The sequence below is a fragment of the Schistosoma mansoni genome, assembly GCF_000237925.1.
Source record: "Schistosoma mansoni, WGS project CABG00000000 data, supercontig 0156, strain Puerto Rico, whole genome shotgun sequence".
Classification (NCBI taxonomy): Eukaryota; Metazoa; Platyhelminthes; class Trematoda; order Strigeidida; family Schistosomatidae; genus Schistosoma; species Schistosoma mansoni.
Window position 1 is genome coordinate 1 of NW_017386050.1, and position 20828 is coordinate 20828.

The 20828-nt window shown below is 32.5% G+C and overlaps 1 protein-coding gene across 1 annotated transcript; it reads right to left on the bottom strand.

Moving 5' to 3' along the window:
- Positions 1-823: 823 nt before the first annotated feature.
- Smp_165650 (map-kinase activating death domain protein,putative) lies at positions 824-15829 on the bottom strand (the record flags this gene model as incomplete). The annotated part of the gene is made up of 8 exons (XM_018798031.1): positions 824-1113; positions 4443-4524; positions 6409-6485; positions 11247-11309; positions 12471-12522; positions 13393-13584; positions 14127-14322; positions 15630-15829. The coding sequence occupies 8 exons, from the start codon at positions 15827-15829 to the stop codon at positions 824-826; spliced, it is 1152 nt and encodes a 383-aa protein (XP_018646719.1).
- Positions 15830-20828: the final 4999 nt, after the last annotated feature.

Genomic DNA, 20828 nt, shown 5'->3' on the forward strand with positions numbered 1-20828 from the left:
GAGAAAACCCGGAAGACCGTGCACGGCCGTCTCGTCCCATTGCGGGTCTCCACAGCGGTGCTTCCAGCTTTCCCTTGGTGGTCTGGTCTAGCTTCAATTGATTCATGATCTCAACTATTAAAATTACTATAATATCCACAAAATCCCTTCTGATATTATTCAACATATGCTTACTGGTGACTGGTTTCAAGAGGTATTTCCTGGAGTTCTAGAGAGAAGCAGTGATCACTGGAGTTCAACCAGTCTGTTGTGAGATACCATCTCACTGAAGACATTGGTAGATGTGTCGCTCAATTGCGTGGATCGGTTGAAGTTAGACATTAATACAGTTAGATGCCAGCTCAGTGGTCTAGAGGTTAAGCGCTGGCTCAGAATGGTGGTGATAATTTATTCATTCGATTGGCTATCAGAACTCAGTAGCTAAGTGGATAACGTGATGGCGTTCGGAGCGAACGGTACTAGTTCGAGTCCCGTCTTGGGGTGAACATCAGTCCTGAGATGCAGGTACATCCAGCCAACAAGTCTTGAATAGGACAAATCGCGCGTCCTCAACTCCACTGCTGGTCACCATCCATCTTTGCCTATAACTACAGAAATGATAATTTTATGGGGATTGGATAAATACCATTTCAAAAAAGAAATGTCATACTTGTATCTAAGGGTGAACTAGACAAAATGAATGTTCAGTTTACCACTGATGGTCTTTCCACTAAAAATTGATATCGTCATCGCATTTGTAGAAAGTAAATAAAACCAAGAAACGTACTCAATACAAATGCGAACAATAAATAATATTTATTGTTACTAGTATTGTCTATTTTAACTACTTACCTAAAATATCTCTTTCCTGAGCAACTGTATCAAAAAATGTATCCTCCCAAAATTGCATATGATCCCATAAACGTGAACGTTCATGCCCATCAATTAAATTTTCATATAAGTAAACACGATTCAAAGAATGATCTGAACTACTAATTGTTTTGTTGTCACTTTTACTACTATGATTGTCAGTATTATCAGCAGTTGACTGATTTTGCACAGAAGGATCGATTAAATTACCATGAATAAAACGATAAGAACTGGCATGTTGAGATTTCTTTCCTAAGATAGTATCTGTTATTTAAAAGAAAAAGGAAGCAATCGTCAACTTTGATCTAAAAATAACGTAATTACAACAACGACTCATGCTTACTCATTTCATTGTTGCATACTGAAAGAATTGTATGATCAGGATTTATATATTAAGCTTTAAGATATTTAGGATAAGGGGTTTGTAGAATTTGAATTTTTCAAGCTATTAATCATTTCAGCCATGATCAAACTCTCTACGTTGAAAATGATCATATGCTCTCTAGTGAATAATTTTGAGAAGTAATTCTCGGAGTTTTAATGATGACAATACGTGATTAGAGGAGTTCAACTATGTTAGGTGTGAGTTAGTCACTTACCAGTACTATTGAACAATGGTTGTTCAATATCATGAACTAATTTTTTGAATAAAATGTAGGATATAACAACAAACTGGCTCAGCGAAGAGTTCTTTTCAGAATCATTTCGTTTGTAAAGCAGTACGATTTCAAGTATGTGTTGTTCTTCAAAATGATATGTGAATAATATGCCTGTATGCTAAGACATGTAGGTATAGAGTCAGAACATAAGCAATGGTCGGAAATATTTGAAAAATCCACCCCCGTTCTACAGATTAGTCATCACTTTATGCGACTGAAATTATCTTAACTATTCTTAGATTTTCTTAATTTAAAAAAGGCTTCATAATTTTGCACCTTTGGATAATGTTTACTTCTGCTTACATACACATTGATTCATTCATGCACTGAAAACATGTATATCATTTCAGTATCAAATAGATAGAATATGGCTAGTAGTGGAATGCAGGATGTGTACTTTAACTGAGTACCTAATCTTGTCAATCAGTAACTGGGCTTGATGATAGTATAGTGCAAGTGGTAAACTATTTAATAAATTTTTTTCATTATATGTGTGTATTTGACTGAAAGAATGTAAAGATTACATCAAGTATACATTAATAATATTCTTTACTATAGCAAATATTCAGTTTGACAAATCCGTAATTCATGTGATCAAAATCACCGTGCTTTTAAATCTAAGCACAACAGAGATATAATATATATATGTTATATCATGTGAGTGCGTGTGTACCCTGTTTTATATATGAACGTGATAATGCCCGCCAATCAGAGAAGAGTGAATTATCGATCAGATCTATGATACACAAAATCGTATGAGCAGTCTTGAGCACAACTCAGTCCTGCTTTCTGCCTAGCCCAGCCAGTTAAGTCCAGAACACCAATAACAGGCTCTGCAATATGAATCATTATTCTCAAATATACTGGGTTTATATACCAAACAGATAGACCACATCGTGCCATAAAATAGAAAATAACATTTGTACAAGATTTAGCCATATGTGGTTGTGAATAGGGGGAACAGTAATCAATAGACTGGGGATAACTGAAGAATGGTAAATTGTATAATAATAGTTCATAGGTCAAAATAAAGGTTATAATAAGTAGAACACGAATATGAATAGTTCAGTTACTTAGCAATTATACAATAGGAAATATACATATCATATTGGTCCATAAATAGTCCTCAGAGCTACCATTCATAATTCACCACGGGATATAACAATATACATACTCTATTAGGGAACATTGTAATGGCTTAGCTCCGTTAATCGATCACCTTGATAACCATTATTACATAAATTTCAATGGTGTTTGAATTCAGAAGGGCAATAGGAAGTGGCGAGTACAGTTTATTAGCAGGTAGCACAGATAACAACAAATTTAGAAGCACATTGAGTGAATTGGAGCAGAGAGACGAATGTGTTTTTGTGAGCAAATGCAGAGGTGAATCTATAGTCAAATCCAACCAAGGCGCAGCGAAGTAAGGCAAGGGTAATTATTAGGATTCAGCACACGTATACATGAAAAAGAGAATGATCCATCGAGCGATATTAAAGTGAATAACATTTACGCTAGAGAGATGCGGGTAGATTGTCAATTGTGATTAAGCATACTCGTTTATATAGACGAGATAATGATCATAATGATACAAAGAAGTGGGTGAATTGCAACTGTTCGAATAACATTGTCGTTGTCTGTTAAATAAGTTAATAAAAAACCTTGACACAAATTAACCACAATCGAAATTAATCGTAGGAATGTTGCTATAACAATCAATCTTTATCAAACTGAACAATATTTATAGACTAAGAATTAAGAACGGTTATACATCTTTTCTATTATTTAAGCTATATCTCAATCGTCTGTTGTTTCATTCCATTTATCACATGCTTTCTCATTATTAATCAACAACCAAATATTCGGATAGTTAATGTATTCAACTCGGTTGACCTTTCATTTTTTTTATTCGGAAATGATCTTTTCCACAGGTTCATTTCGTTGTTTACTTACATAACTCAAGGTGGATGTTACAAGTACAACCATACAAGTAAAATGTATAGTTTGACATGTAAATGAATGAACGATTGCTTACGTGTATACAACCGTTATGTACTTACTGTTTCGATTCCACGGCTGAAAGCATATGAAAAGTAAACTCACTGCTTGAAACCTATACATGATATGTCTTTGCAGTTTAGTGAAATTTGTCGCGCCTTTGAATATTTCAATCTAACGTATTTAGTTCCACAGATATCGATAGCAGATGACTTGGATTATGACTTAACAAATCGATCAAACAAGCAGAATTACGTATTTTTTAAATTGCTCAATACATAGGTCAAAACTTGGAAGGTTATATCTCGATTCATTTATTTAAAAAGAAAAACTAAACAAGATACGTTCGGAGATTAAACACTAACAGAGTTTTGCGAAATTTGGTAAATTCATTTTTTTAATTAAAATCTCAGACCCAATGATGACTATTGACAAATAACCATTCAAAATTAGGAAACCCTGGACAGTAATTTTGTCCTAGTGTGGGACATATCGGAAGTACACAATGATGGTACTATTAGGAAACACACAGGACCTTCAGGCTTTTAGGCAAAGAGCGATTATTCTTCATACTATATTCTCAATATCCAATATTTGATATTGTACAAGAGATTAATAGAATAATCTTCACCAAATCTTGATAATAGTAATTGGTTACTGCAAAATTGTAGTGGATATAGTTTCATTCAAGTAACTAGAAACAGTATATTTACATATATAGCTAAAAGACGTTATATAGCACCACTGATCCACTTAGCCAATCTAGTGATGAACATATAAATGAATAAGTAAACTTGTAAATAAAAAGAGCAATTTTCGATCCCTTTTTCTTTCGTTAAAATGTAATATCAAACTGAAGTTCGTACTTAATTAGTAATAAAGACTAAACAAAGAACATTTTCAAAATGCGATAGAACAAAATTTTGGTCTAAATACCTTTATTCATGTAATCTGAATCATTCTGCCCCATTGTTATAAAACTTTTTGAATTGTTATCATCCGTTTGATGCAAGTTTATCTGAAAAGGAAGAAGGCAAATAAGTAGTAGAATTATAGACATTAATTACTGTTGGTTTTCGTTGAGGAACTTCTCAGAACATGAAGTAGAGTGATATGTAGTCATATTCCACACAGAGTATTGGTTTCCTCAAGATCGCAGGAACACACTTTTGATGAGTAGAAATCTTCAAGAAACCTAAATCCAAGATATCCTATACTTCAGCTATGTTAAGAGTAACATAGTTATCATTCACCTCATACCATGTGATAATGCTAAACAGACTCACAAAATAGCTAAATTTGAAAATATAAACTATGTACTACGAATTAGAAGCTCAGAAGTAAAATTCTATGTAAAAATATTGAAGTGTTTAGTGTTTGATTCCGTACTCCATGATTAACGTATCACAGCATGAACATAAACTTTTAAGAGTTTGTGAGCACAGTTCATCGTTCCAAAAAGCTTCTGGAGAGTTTTGTGAGGAGGATAAAAGCGGAAACTCTTAGATGAAAAGTTTTGGATGGAAGATAAAAGTAAAGGTTTATGTACTTGACTTTGAGCCGCACTGCTCGTGTGCAGGGTAATGATACTATCCAACCGTTCAAATCGAATTACATGTAATAATTTTTAAATCTATAACACAGTAGTTGGAAGCTAAGTAATTTAACTACCAAGAAACCACTGCACCTACTGGTTGTGTTCAATTGAAATATTCTTTTTTAGAAAGTATGACTCTATAATCTTGATTTCCAATCCTAGGTATTTCTTATCATGGTAGTTATTTCTAACCCACAAAAATAAAGTGCACAACAGAAGATTCAATCTACCAGTTAGTATTTTGACACAATAAAAAACAAAACAGTGTTCTATAGAAATAATTTAGCCAAAAAATAACGTCACAAAATTTAAACTTCAAGTATCTCATATTCGAACGCAATCAATCCTAGACAAATCTATCCACTATACTTCTTGTTGCTTCAAATATCTTAGAAAATTTCATTTCATCTAATCAGAAAACAAATATCATGGCTACTTTCAAAAGATACCTATTAGGCTTAGAATAAGATAAATCTACAACTCAAACAGAGCTATCTTGACCAAATATGTCTTATAAAAAACTTATAAATGTATCATGTGAGTTATTTTTAAGTGTTTGTATAGAATTGTATTAAAATCCATTGCCTTCAGCTTTGTAAATCATTTAATTTTCGTTCAAATCGAAAGATACAGCATAGGAAGAAGATAAAAGCAGCATAATGTGAAAAATGAATTGTGTCAACTAAGATAAAAATTACGTAGGACAAAATGGGCTACCACTTCACTCATCCATATAAGAACGTACACTAGCGATGAAACAACACTATATGTTATCACTTATCTTGATGCACATAGAGGACCGTGGGTATGAACTGGACTAATAAAATATCAAAATTATGGATCAAAAAAGACTATTTAAATCCCAGAGAATTCTTTAAAGCATATCATTCAGATCTTTCAGCAATCGGCATTCATGTACACACTGACCACATCTATCAGCTCTTAGGAAGAATGTCAGTCGTCTACATGATCAGAGGTTAATCGAATAAAACAATCAACTTAAATACAATGAAAAATGAAGACAAATAATCGAAAACAAGACTATCAGAACAAGGTCACTTCTAAATGAAATAAGCTCTGAAGATATTATCCATAACGAGGAGGAAAGCTGCTCAATTCAATCATCTAACTCAAAAAACTCAACAGCAATAACACTAAAAGCGTTTACTTGATCTGTAAATCTTTTTTCGTTAAGATAGATTCTGTTTTGTTTGAACATTAAACCGTAAGTTTATAAAGGGGGAAATTACTGGAAAATATCATATATATATATATATATATATATATATATATATATATAATTACCTTTTCAGTAGTTAAATCGATTGACTGATTTTCATTGTTAATCAAATTTTCCGAATGATTTGGTCGACTAAATAAACCTAATCATGACAAATTTTTGTTCAATTTCAATGAAATGAGATAGAAGATAAAGAAAAAATTAAAAAAAAATAAACATGGAAACAAATAAGCATAAATTGTTAAATTACCCAATTTGAATAATTATAATCTATCATTATATTAAAATATGAGAACAAACGATATTTTTTTAGAATATGAAACCGATAGTGTAGACAGAAATGAATACAACCTTGTATAAGTTTAGATAATATTTGTAAAATGTAATTCACTTAGTATTGTTTGTTTGAATCTTCTCATTGATGTTTAGGACTGCAACTGATCAATCTCTTATCGGCATATGTGTGTGTATTGCTTCGATGTAGCCTTAATTTACAAGCGTTATAAGCAAAGATGGATAGTGGCTAGCGGTGGAATCAAAGACGCGCGTTTCGTCCTATTCGGGACTCGTCAACTGGATGTACGTGCATTATACATCTTTGCTTACAATGCTTGTGAATAAGAGCTTTATCGAGGCAATACGCACAGTATGCACATATGCCGATAAGGGATTGATCAGTTGCACTCCTAAACATCAATGAGAAGATTCAAACAAACAATACTAAGTGAATTTAAACTTCACCCCGTTGTACAAGCAAGTGGCTATCAGGACTCAGTTGCTGAGTGGATAACGTGATGGTGTTTGAAGCGAGAGGTACTGGGTTTGAAGTGAATGAACGGTGCTGGGTTCAAGTCCCAGAGTGAACATCAACTCTGAGATGCAGTTACATTCAGTTGACGTGTCCCAAATAGGACGAAATGCGCATCCTGGATTCCACAGCTAGCCACTACCCATTTTTGCTCAAAATGTAATCATTCTATAATCTTTGGTAATATAACGTTTAATTTTTATACTTGTGTGAAACTAAATAACTGAGATGTTAACTCTGTGTATAGGAGATATTTTAAATGTATAAATATTTGTATGTCTAATTTTACTTCTTCAAATGAAAGTAATTCACGATCTGAATAACCTAATATCAACAAATTTGGAATTAGATGCTATAGGTTGAAATATTCGAAGAGTCACTAGTTGTCATGTAACTTTAGGTACACATTATCTATGTATCAACTAGTGAGTATTCACCTTAAAAGTGAAGTGAACATGGTTTTATGTAAAATCCACGTAAGTATACCATATGTTATATCCAGTGTTACAAAAAGTAAATATATAGTTTTCACCTTTCTATTTATTTGCAATACAAACATTTTTTGTCGGTTTTGTTCATTTACTTACGTTTGTTTAACAGGCTTTTATGTTACGTTATTCCTCATTTTACATAATTCAGTAATAGGTAAACAGAAATAATTTTTGTTTTAAGCAGAGATGTATAATGTCTAACAATAAAATCCAAGTTATGTGTTTCATTGTATTTGGGACTCATCAGATTAAAGTACTTGGATCCGTTTCGATGAGCACATCTTTCAGCCGAAACACCAACACATTATCTAACGAGCTAGCGAGTCAAGTTAGCTGCTGCTAGCCACTATACAACTTTACTAGACTTGTAAATATCTGTCAATATCGAGGCTATCTGCTAAGGTTGTCTTTATCCCATAAAAGACTGGTCGACTTCAGTCCTTAACATCAACAACGGTGTAATTCAAACAGCTAATACTAGTGAATATATAGTTTTTCATAATGTATTCAACGTTTATTTTAAGTTTAGTTGAAAAATAACCTAATAAGAATAGAAAATAGATAGTGAAATATGAAGAAATGAGTGAAAGTGATCATCAGCAGGCTTGGAACCCAGATTCCGTGCCATCCATCAACAAGACTACCTGTATTCTTGAAGCAAACAGTATATCATTGCGGTACTTCAAGAAACCGTTAATCATCTCTACGCTAATGTTTAACTTGAAGAATAAGTTTCAGGAGTTATAATGTAGGATGAAATGGTAGTTCATTGTATATGTGTATTTGTAAATTGAGTAAGTTGATGGCTTATGCTTGACTAGAAATATTGAGGGAGCGAAAAAGTACACATTTTTCCGAACTTCGTATATATATATATATATATATATAATCTTCGTAAAAATTAAAATAACTGTAAATTTTATGGATAAATCGCATTATTTAAGGTGGCTATAAAATCAATTTGCAGAAATTAATAATTTCCCTTGACAGACAATGAACATGGTCGTCCCTTTGTTTCTGACGATTCTAGAATGCTTCATTATTAATGTCGTATTGAAGTAAATTAGCTAAAACACTACGGTGTATTATTTGAAGATATATACTTAAGTAGTATTTTTAATAGAGTATGATGTCAGATGACAAAATTAATGAATAGAAAATACAAAAGAAAGTGTTGAAACAAAATAGAATTTGACTCTGAAACACTGACTCCACATTATATTGTGACTTTTTTGCAGGAGAGGAAAAGTGACATCAAATTCCCACCCAATAGTTGAGAATGATTCTTAGTTTTCAGTGTTTATCTAGCTAAGATCGGTTTGTAACTCCGCCTGTAGCCCCTCCAGAGGTTACTGCCGGTCCCAAGCCCGGATAAAGGAGAAGGATTGGGTATGGGATATAAATCTCAATGGTATAATTTTAGAATGTATGTAATTTATCATTGACATCTTCACATAAATATGGATAGTTAATTTTTTTTAAAACATTAGTCCACTTTCGGACTTTATGATATTATGCTACCTTTTAGTTGTGTTGTATCTGAAACATAAGTATTTTATTTACAGATGATTATTTGGTGTGGATAAATTTTAGAATTCAAGTCAAAAGTTTGATCGAAGTATAGGAGCAATTTTAGAGAGAAGTATATGCAGTGGAGTAGAGTGCTAAACAAAATATCACACCTTTAAAAAACTATTCCACTAAACTGGAGAGTACTTTTGAGAAAGAAACAGTATGAGTACTGGGTTGACTTTCTCAGTTTCTAAAAACCTTAGTTAACTGCATACGAATTGTTGTAGGTAACGATATCTTACAGTTTGGATTAACAAACCAGTGTTAAGAGCAGATATGAACATTTTTCATCCAGTAAAACATTACTTTGTAACACTGAATTATCAAACATTTTGTTTTGAAAAACGTGTGAAAGAAAATACAGCGGTCTTGATGGATGCTGAATGTATCAAGTCTGAGGAAAATATTTTATTCGCACTCAGTAATAATAATTCCCAATATGGGAAATCCTTAAAAATATTTGAGGAATTGAAAACTGTACCACGGAAAAACATATAAAGACAATCGAAGACCATGTTAAGTAGGTATATTTTGACTAATCCAGTCCATATGAAAGATTTCTCAGTTCCATTGGGAAATCTACAAATATACCGAAGTTTTGCCTTAAAAACACTCTGCCGAAATTCTTGGATTTCGATAGAACTGGTTAATTGACAAATGTAAAATTGGAAGTTTGTTGTTTTTAGGATTAACCAGCCAGGTCGTGTTACTGGTACCCAGGTAATGTATTCTCTAAAGCCAACAACGTGGGTACCAAAGAACCTTATCATACGAAAGTTAATGAACCATGGTGTATAAATCTTCAGTACTACTTTTCAGTTATTAATTTGTAATAGGCGACCATTAGTGAGACGGGAAACCCCACCATTAGTCACAAAACAAATTACTTCCACTTGGAAATCATCACTATCATATTCTTGTACCTCAAAGTTACTACTCACACTGTCACGTAGACTAAGTACCTTAATATGAATACATTGAATAAAGAAAAGGAAAAGGAACTAATTGTCAACAAACAAATTTTTGTTTTACCAGTTTACAAACAGATCATTGTTGATGAGATATATTCATTACTTAAGTATTATTTAGTAGTATAAAACAAAATCAAACAAGTAAATTTCAAAATTGGTTTCTATTTACTACACATAAAGTGTCAAATGCAAATAAGACAATTTCCGCTGGAAGAGTTTAAAACTAGACCACACTTGTCAAACTGATCAAAAGAGGAGTTTGGGTATCGATTTTGATTCCGCTTAATGTAACTATGATTAGAAGTTTATATCAATACCAACGACAATATTCTGTTATATCCTAGTTTATAATACTAAAACAGCAATAATTTCGCCTTTCATTCAATTACGAGAAATATCTGAAAACCAGCTTGAAAGTAGTAGCAATGACATACATATTAGTTGAGTAGATTCAAAACTAATTTCCCGTAATTCTAATGAGAAGCATAATCTATGAAGTCAGCAAAGATGTAATTTGAGGATGCACTAGAATCTTTGTTTCGATTCGCTTGTGAATACGATTCACTGGCCAATAGTACCATGTTCCGTGCTTTAATCGAATATTCTAAATTAACTTTCATTTAACCTTTAGGTGTCGAATCAGAACGAAAACTAATATACTGTAATGTAGCATTTAAGGGATAATAAAATTATGTTATTTCTTGATACCTTCGAATAATACAACAACATGGAAAAACATCAAATAAGACGTATTAATCAATAGATATTTTAGAACATTTGGATTACGGTTAATAGTGGAATGCATTAAACACGTTCCTTTACATTTGCGAATCAATACTTGTATGTACATACACCTGTATTGATGTTAACCCTGAGACTTACATCAAGTACTTTCGTTCTAAAGCCCAACTTGTTACCCATTCCATTAAGCTACTGAGTTTATATAATCACTCACTTATCCTACAAGTATTAGATCATATGTAAGAGTATATAGGCTCCGAATGTCGATATATACAAATCCACACAAATAATTTACATATTTTACATTTTTGAATACTTACCTGTTACTATGTTTGGTTTAGTCACTTTCTTTAAGTCTTTCGTTGTTGTTCGTAACCATCCAGCTAAAAAAAATTTCATTAGATGAGAAAACATACTACTTAAATAACCAATTATTTTAAGGATAACATATTACATATAAAAAGAATATTTAACATGTAAATTCATAATACTTAAGTCAGATGATAAAGTTTATAGTTCAAGAATTTGATTCGGTTGTAATTGTATTATAAATGAAATGGATGATTCAATTCTGAAACATTCATTGTCACTTTCTTAGATAAAATCATAGGTGTGGATTTCAGTGAAACTTCTATCTGAAGTTAAGTTATCAAATTTTTATGCTCATTTAGAACACAATAATTTTTTTAAACTGAAGTATTTTGTGTATTCACTTTTTATCCTCACTTCGCACTTTTCTCAGTTAATACATTAAGATTAGTATTATAATTAAATTACATAGTTTAATTAAGACTGTATCTGATAGAGAAACGCTAATCTACCATATCATAGAGTTGTGGAGATGGCTGACTTTGATCAGACAATTATTGAAAGCCAAGAAGTAATAAACAATTGTTTCGTTCTAACGTGAAACTGTTCTGTAGTGCATACTCACAACTCTGTCAGGAACTGAATCCAGAACCTTCAGTTCTCAAGGTAATCAATTAACCTTGGGACCACAGGGTTGGTATTCAATGGTTTGTATTTTGAACTTCAATTAATTGGTGATATTCGTCTCACTCCAAACATGATTGTATTGCATTAGACACGGATTCTCACTAGAACTCTATGAATTACCTGTCATTACCTGGTAAGCACATGATGATATATAGGGTGTTGTGAAGATTATGAAATTCGAAGTCATATATCATGGAATGATCTTAGTTAGATGACCAACGAGTAACTAATCACTGTGTGACAGTTATTTATCGCTTAACAGTTCTCATTCAATATATTACTGAAGAAATAGATCCCCTCTAATATATTCTCTCATGAACTGTTAAGGAGGCGTTAGCACATTTTGAAAATAGTATTTACTCAATTAAAAGTATTTGTATGACTAGAATATTTTTTTTCAAATCGAAGGTTATAACATTTAAGTTTTTGGTCTTTAAAGAGTTTTACTATGTTACTTCTCTACATAACGTTCGTTTTAAGAATTTTACTATCGGGTAAAGTAAACATCTTTTCGAATTTACGTATATCATGAACATAAGTGCACTTACTAAATGCTGAGACTAAATTTTCCTCTTCTTGTGAATTTTGATTTGTTGAATACTGAAAATGATGAAAGGACATGGAGACAGAAAATTATTATAAATCAATATTTACAACACAAAGAAAACTTTAGATACTCAGCTGAACAATACCTCTTGCATGAGAGGGATGGTGATATTTCCTGGCTGTCTAAACTAAAATAAATAGGCCATTATTTGAACCTAGAACTTATCGTTTGAAATGCTGTTGAATAGTTTCAAAGAAAATTGTCTAGATTTTATCACAGTGAGTGCTTCACCTCATGACACCGGTAATCCAGTATAATGTATTAAATATGAGAAAAGTTTACATGATAAACCAGTTTCAGAAAGAAAAAAACCAGAAAGCCTTGAACAGTTATGTCATCTGGGCCCAGAATTGCTTAACAATGCTCACTTAAGACCCGATACAACGATCCAACCTTGAAAATTCATACTTTACATCAGATGGCCCACTTTCAGTAAAGCCTAATGACTATTTAAAGACTCTAGTGACATTTTCCTCCATCCTGATGAAACTGAATTTCGACTTTCATTTAATATATAAATATATCTATTCGTATATTTTGTGAATTTAGTGAAGTATCATTTACAGAACTATTTTTATCTTCAGAAGTTATCCATGAAAAGACTTACATTGAATGATCTCTTAATCGTAAGCAATTTAATATTTGTGTGATCCTACAGTACTAATCAGATGCTGTTAATCAAGTGCCAACTATTACGAAACTTAGATCAAGGATTTCTTTGAGATCAATCATGACCAACCTATATCAATGCATTTCGCATACGAAATCAAGTCACTTAGACTATAGGCCACAATACAATTCGATATACATATCTCAACTAACACATGTCAAGTTAATCATTTTAGAGAAGAAATTCAACTTACTTGGGATCCATGAAGTTTACTAGGTAAAACTGCAGTACTCATATTCAAATAATGTGTATGACATAATTCCAATAACATCATGGCACTAGCTAAACCACCTATCCCATGATTTGTACATGTTTGTTCCAGACCGTGTATTACGCATTGTAATAGCCAAATATGTGATTTATATCCATTCATATTAATGATTGGCTAGAAAAAATCCACATGGAAAAGCATTCTTTTTATAAATGACAGATGAATACAGCTTCATTATAGAATTATTCATTTGCTAGTTAAACTCTCTCAACATTTAATAAGTTTTCAAGGTAAAACTGAAGTAGATGGTGAAATTTTTTATCGGATAGGAATATTCTTAAATCAACCTCTACATAGGTTGAAGATATTCTCAGTCAGTGTTCACAGACATAATCTACTGATATAGTAAAAATCAAGGTGCTAATGTTTACATGAAATTTGCGAAATGTGGACCAACTGGAATTAGGAATGTCAACAAATTGGATATCAACCAAATGATCTGATGAGTAGAACTCTCCGCAAGAGTTGAAGTTACTGGTTTCCATCCTTGTCAAAGTCGTTGGTGAACAGTCCTCAAAGTTCTTGTATTAGGATGGAAATACTTCCAAACTGGCGTCTAATTTCTGGCCCTTATTTAACTTAGGTTGGTCGTCTACGGTGTAAATTATTTATATTTAATAACAAAGAGGAATTATCAAGCCTAAACAAAAACTTACAACATCTGGGATACATTCATCTGGATCATCAAATGATTTAGAAAGTCCAAGATTTAACTTTGATAGTAAATAGTTTCGGTAGTTTTCATCACTTAGTAATTCTTTAAGACGATTGACAGAGAATTTCATTTGAACATTTGCCTGACCCTCATGTATATACCGGACTACTTCACGAAGAAATTCTTGATCTGCATAACTATTGGAAGTAAGAAAAACCAAAACACTTTTTTCAAAAATCGTTTGAATAAAATTCTAGGTAACATATAGGTTGTATTCATCATAGACTAATAACAGTTAAGGTATCAGTGAAAACCAAGGAGCACTGGATCGCAGTTTCTTTTGAGAAGTTTGAAAATCCTCAGTAATACATACCTGTGATCCAACCGGACCCTTATGCCTCAAAATGAGCGATTAAACATTAGAATATCTTGTTCAGAGTTCAATGGAACAATTAAAACCTGTAATCTATCAATCACGACTTCTATTTAGAACTTTGAGAAAATCTTGAAATAAGTTACAAGTGACCTGACCAGGATAACACATTTATGTTTTGTCCAGAACGTTAATAAATCATGAAAATTCTTTCTTTTTGACACAATTAACTGGAAACAATACAGTGTGAATGGAAAGATGATGTAGATGATGTAGATTGCATACGACATAAGAACTAGTAATTTTTCGTTCATATATTTTGAGTTTTCTTCCGAATAAAGTCTCAAAAGCATGACTTTTCATAAATGATTAACTACGTAATGGGCGTTCTTTGGGCATATAAATGCTAATCTACAATACAACTCCCAAAATACCCACTCCCATAACTCTGTCTCGTATATATTTTACCAAAGTTTGTCGAAAAAAGCTTATAAATCTAAAAAGGTATATCCTATACAACTATTTTCGTATTCGGAGAATATCCATTAAAAAACTTAAAATGGACCTATCTCTCAATACTAAAAAATGTCATGTCTGTATAACCCTCAGCACCGATCAAATTCTGTCGATCAAGTGCCAAACACCACGAAAAAGAGGGCCAAATTTTCCTGGAGACTGCCTTCAATCAACTTACTTCAAAGCACAGTGCACACAATGTCGAATCAGTTAGACTGCTGGCAGCATTAAAACTCGGTCGATATATGACCAGGAGGAAATGATATTGGCCTCCATTCAGTAACCGATCAATTGTAAATACCTCACTCCTACAAGAAGTTAGTAGTGTCCCGATTGTCTCATTAGTAATGCCTCAAACTGTAAAGCTTGGTGGCGAGGATATTATCTAACAGGGTTTATCAGTCCCCTTAAGGCTACAGGTAATACTTACTGACAAGTATTACCTAGCACAAAACCAAGGTCCAGCGTCGTTTGTCGGCCGCTGCCAACCACATAACAATCATAATATATAATTTATTAGGAAATTATTCCACTCACCTTTGTTCTGGATTGACAAGATTAGAATCGACTCCTTTGCCAGAAGTTAATTTATTATTTTTATTTTTACTAAGCAACCCTGTTTCCTGCTGTCTTGATTTATTGGCACCGAATTGGAAAAATTGTTGTTTTGGAAAATTTAAAACGAATTTTGATGCAGAATGGATAAGATCCCCATCAGGTTTATTATTGTTAACATCTAATGGTTTGTTTATATAACTTGATTTATTACCGGTAGTATCCGTGGTTTTTGTAGTACTGGCAATTTCCGTAGCCATTTTCTTCATTAAGCTACCAGATTTGCGTACAATGGTCTTGGGTTTATCTAAAGAGAGTATTGTTTAACAGACAAAGATCTCATATCAAAAACGTAAACTAAAGGACTAATATAGTGAACATAAACGTGTTCTGTTCTTTTATATAGCTGTGAAAAACATTCCTTAAAGATGAAAGATATTAGTAAATGCCTTCGGAGCATCATTTGCGTGGGTTAGGACCATCAAATGAGTAATGCTGTGGTTAGACAAAAGATACGAAGTCAGGATAGCAAACAGGTTGTTTAATTAACGAATCGTCACAGACTGAGGTGGGTGGAACGTGTAATGCCTAGTTCCAAGAACAACCTACCTAGGTGTACAAGATTTGCTGATGTAGGAATGAGGTAGAAGTAAGCTCACAGTGGCCAGGCAGAAGCGTAGCATCAGTTCATGAAGTCACTAACTATTGGACTGAATCTTACTGATGGGTCCAAACAACCCAGTTACGATTCGTACGATTACCGTGATCAATGGTTAAAATATTCTCGTAATATGCCTCGAAATTTCTCGTAAAGGAGAGGATGTATTCACTCTTTTTCTTCCCCTTAAAACTTGAGTTTTGGAAATTTCTTACCTTTTTTTCGTTTTGTGCATTACTTCTTTCCTTTTAAGTTATACTGTCCATCCCTTCTGTTACAACTTATACTATTCTGGGATACATCTGGATTATTTCACCCTGACAGACAGTTATGGTTGACTGCTAGATCAAAATCATTATATTTATTCACTACTCATCATTTGTATCAAATATAGTGATTCTCATGTGAATAAATTTTCCTTTCATTTATGGCTACTATGATATTATTTGTCAATTAAAGGATTCGGTTGTTTCACACATTTTTTCCCACTTAAGTTAAAATGAACCATTAGAACGCTGGGAGTGATGGAACACAGAAATAAGATATAGTCATTTAAGTAATGTGAATGATAGTTTTCTAGTGCATGCGATATATTTCAAATACATAAAGTGAAACAAAAGATCCCATCAAATCGGAAAACAGAATTTTCCATCCTCGATACCATAAAAATCATGACATAAATCGAAAAATTTAGTTTCCCATTCACATGTCACTAAATAGTTGTAAACGTTAATAGAACCTTTACTCATTGTTACGTAATCAGGGAAGAAAAATACTAGGAATACTAAGAATTGTGTGACCTAAATGGTATAGTTATGCTGTCATGGAAGCTGAAGTAATGGTATCGTTGGTCTTATACGATCATGCTAACTTTACCTCTTTGACATCAACATTTCCATATTTGTAGCCATAGTTATCGTTAATGTTTAGTCCAGTGTTTACAGTTCGTGATTTGAGTTCAGAGTCAGTGAGAACATCCAACGAAACTAGAAACGATATTTATTCTTATTATTACTTAAAAATTGTAATTATCGCAGTTGCCGAAAAACCTTCATTATATCAGTGATTGAATCCTATGTAGTTATTGCATAGAATGTATTCATTTGCCGTTGTTCAATCAATTGTACTTAATTATTAGCTCGAAATAATTAATTGCACTGTAATTCATCTTCAATTTAAACGTATGAACAGTTCATTTCTATTAGATTTGAGATTACTAAAAAAAAAGTGATTAGTGTCATACTTTAGTTTGATTACGTTGTATCCTCGTAAATTGAACTAGAGAAAAAAAGGTGTCAAAATTACCATTAGATAGATCACTGGGTAGTGATGTCATATATGTCAGGTCCATATTAGTGTAGATCAAATTCTATAACCAAGATAAAAAGGGACTATTAATCTTGTTGACTCGATATCACGTGCATGATGTTGAGACGTAAAGTGGTGTTTAGAAGTAGTCGACAGAATACTCTGAACTTATAATACGTGCTATTCGGCACTCGTCAGTAAGGTGTACCTATAATCTTGAGGGAAGTGATGTTCTCTTGAAGACTCGATTCCGTGTTACCCAGCTTCATAGTTAAAGACGTCACCACTGAGCTATCAACGTGACGACTGAGCTCCTGTAAGACTGAGATATATTTACATAAATATTATTAAACATATCTAATTGATAATGTTGAAAAAATAAACATTTATTACAGAGCAGATAAATTAAGGTTAGTGGTAGGATCTGTGATTAATCAAAACTCAACATTGAAGATCAATAAAACGATAATTCGAACTTCTATTAATAACGATTCAAACAAATCATATAATCAAGGGTAAAAATACGAAAGAAACGTACTCAGTAAACCTGTTAAAGTTGTACTAGCATGACTAGCAGCATCGGCTAGATTATCACTTAAATTATTTAATAAATATTTTCCTACAGATGTTTGTTCCATATCATCTTCGTCATCCTCCATTTCTTCTTCTTCTGCTGCTGCTGATTCTTCTTCATTTTCATCCGCATCCTCATATTTATCAACTTCATCCTCAGTGCTAATTGCATCTTTATTCAATACTTGTACTAACTGTTCTTCATTATAGTGAACTGATCTTTTATTCATTTCAGTATTAGTATAATTAGCTTGTTGTGTAGTGGGAACTTTACGCAGAGAAGGTTTACGTATTATAGCTTGAAGTAGGAAAAACGATTGAAAAGCAATGTGAATCAATTGTTAATAACAAAAACTTAATTAACTTATGGGTATATTACTAATGAATAATTCAATTTTCCCTTTAATGAAGGGATCTGGTTACCCATTTGTAATACGATTTAAAAATTTAACCATCTTTATGAACAAAACAATAAAATAGTAGATTCAGCAAACCAGGATCTAAAGTAAATATAAAACATCTATATCATATTTCATCTGACAATCGATATTTAAGGTTCTTCTAACTGAGTAGAGTGTTAGTATGATTGTTGACTCTATTGAAGATCGTAGCATAATTCTTGTAGTATTTGATCACTGACTAACAGGTTGGAACGCTGTTAAATTCTGTTCGTTATGAGGAATATCACACGTAAAATGACATTTGTACGTTGAGTTAAAGAATCTGTATTATGTACAACGTGATGTAGACCTAAATTTTCGTATACATAGGAATAATTGAAAGATTGGATTAAAAAGTTTTGAGATTAATCTCACATTGACTATGTAGAAGAACTAATGATAGATTCGATGCCTGATATGATCGTTCAACTACATAAGTCTTCTAAAAACCAATTCCACACGGTAAATAGTTCTGACAAAAAACAACCTAATTTATATGAATATTCGTCAAGATGAGAACAAATAGCTTAACAAAAATTGGGCGCCGAGTATAGAGAAGTCATTATATGTGAAAATTATATTTGAAATAATCTCAGCGATTGAAATTTAAATAACTTCAACGTTTCGTCCAGCTAACTTGTCTGAACTTCTTCAGGGTAATAATCAAAATCATCAAAGAAATATATAGTGTTTCTTTATAACAATCATATCAAAATCTATACTACATTAAAGCAAACATATTTAGATGTTGAATTTTGTATATAGGATAATATGAATCAGTTAAAAGAGAATCATGTAACACGTTCACAATGTGAAATAAAAGGAGACTGGATGAATTGTGTGTGTATGCATGTGTAAGAATGAGTTAATAATGAATGATACTCGGTGTTAATATGTTTTTATATGAAGTAAAAATAAAGATAAAAGTGCAAATTGAAGGTTGAAAAATTGTTTCTGAATCATTGAATTCAACATCTAAATATGTTTGGTATAACGGTAGTATATATTTCGATATGATTGTCATAAAAGAACACTATATATCTCTTTGATGATTTTGATCATTACCCTGAAGAAGTCCAGACAAGTTAGCTGGACGAAACGTTGAAGTTATTTAAATTTCAATCGCTGAGATTATTTCGAATATAATTTTCACATATAAAAACAACCTACTCGTTAATAGTATGAAGTTTTGTCACAAAGTTATCACTTCCTTCCTTAAAAATTATCACATCACAAAATCCTAAAGTAGCTACTGGACAAACTTCTTCAGAAATTCATTGAAATACTTACCAACCAGTAACAGTACAACAAATAGTGGTCACAATAATGAAACTTATTTGATAAACAATTTTTTATATGATATGATGTTTATCTATTTATTAACTCTTATAACGTCTTATCGACCACGTGACAATAGTTAAGGTGACCTGGAATCGGGGTATATCTGTCTGGTTTTTATCCTATCAACTAATGTCCGCTTAATACTATGAAGATAGCCTTCAATAAGTTGATAACTTCGTCAATGTCAACTTGATCTCGCTTTAAGACTATGAAAATGCTATTCTTTTCATGAAATTATCTGTGTTGAAGAAAACTGATGTTCACCACTTTCATGTTTTGCTATCAAAACCTAATAATTTGTAGAATTCATCATTAGATACTCTTAAAACAAAATTTTTGATCGACGGTTCAATATCATCAACAGAGAAAAAAGGTTGGATATTCCAAGAAAAGGAACAACAGAATAGTACTAAGATATACATGTATAATTAAACTTCCAAAGAATGCCCGAAGTAATTAGAGTGACCAGTGGAGTTCAACCAAATCTGTTGTAGAGATATCAACTCAGTGAAGACAATTGGTGAACGGTTGCTCAAACATCGTGGATTGGTTGAAGTTAGACATTAACATCGTTGGATGCCGGCTAGCTCAGTGGTCTATCGGTTAAGTGCTCTGGCGCGACACTGGTAGGTCCTGGGTTCGGATCTCGCGAGTGCGGGATCGTAGATGCGCACTGCTGAGGAGTCCCATAATAGGACGAGCTGGCCGTCCAGTGCTTCCAGGTTTTCTATGGTGGTCTAGCTTGAATTGACTCATGATTTCAACTATAAAAATACTGAAATATCCACAAAAACCCCTTCTGATCTAAAAACTTTCATGCCAAAAAAATCCATCAAGTATTAAAATTCAAATTATACGTTCAATATTGAAGAGTTTAAATTCTACCAACTGATCTATGATTTAACCATAGTTGATCAAGAGTGAATACTTATTTAATTT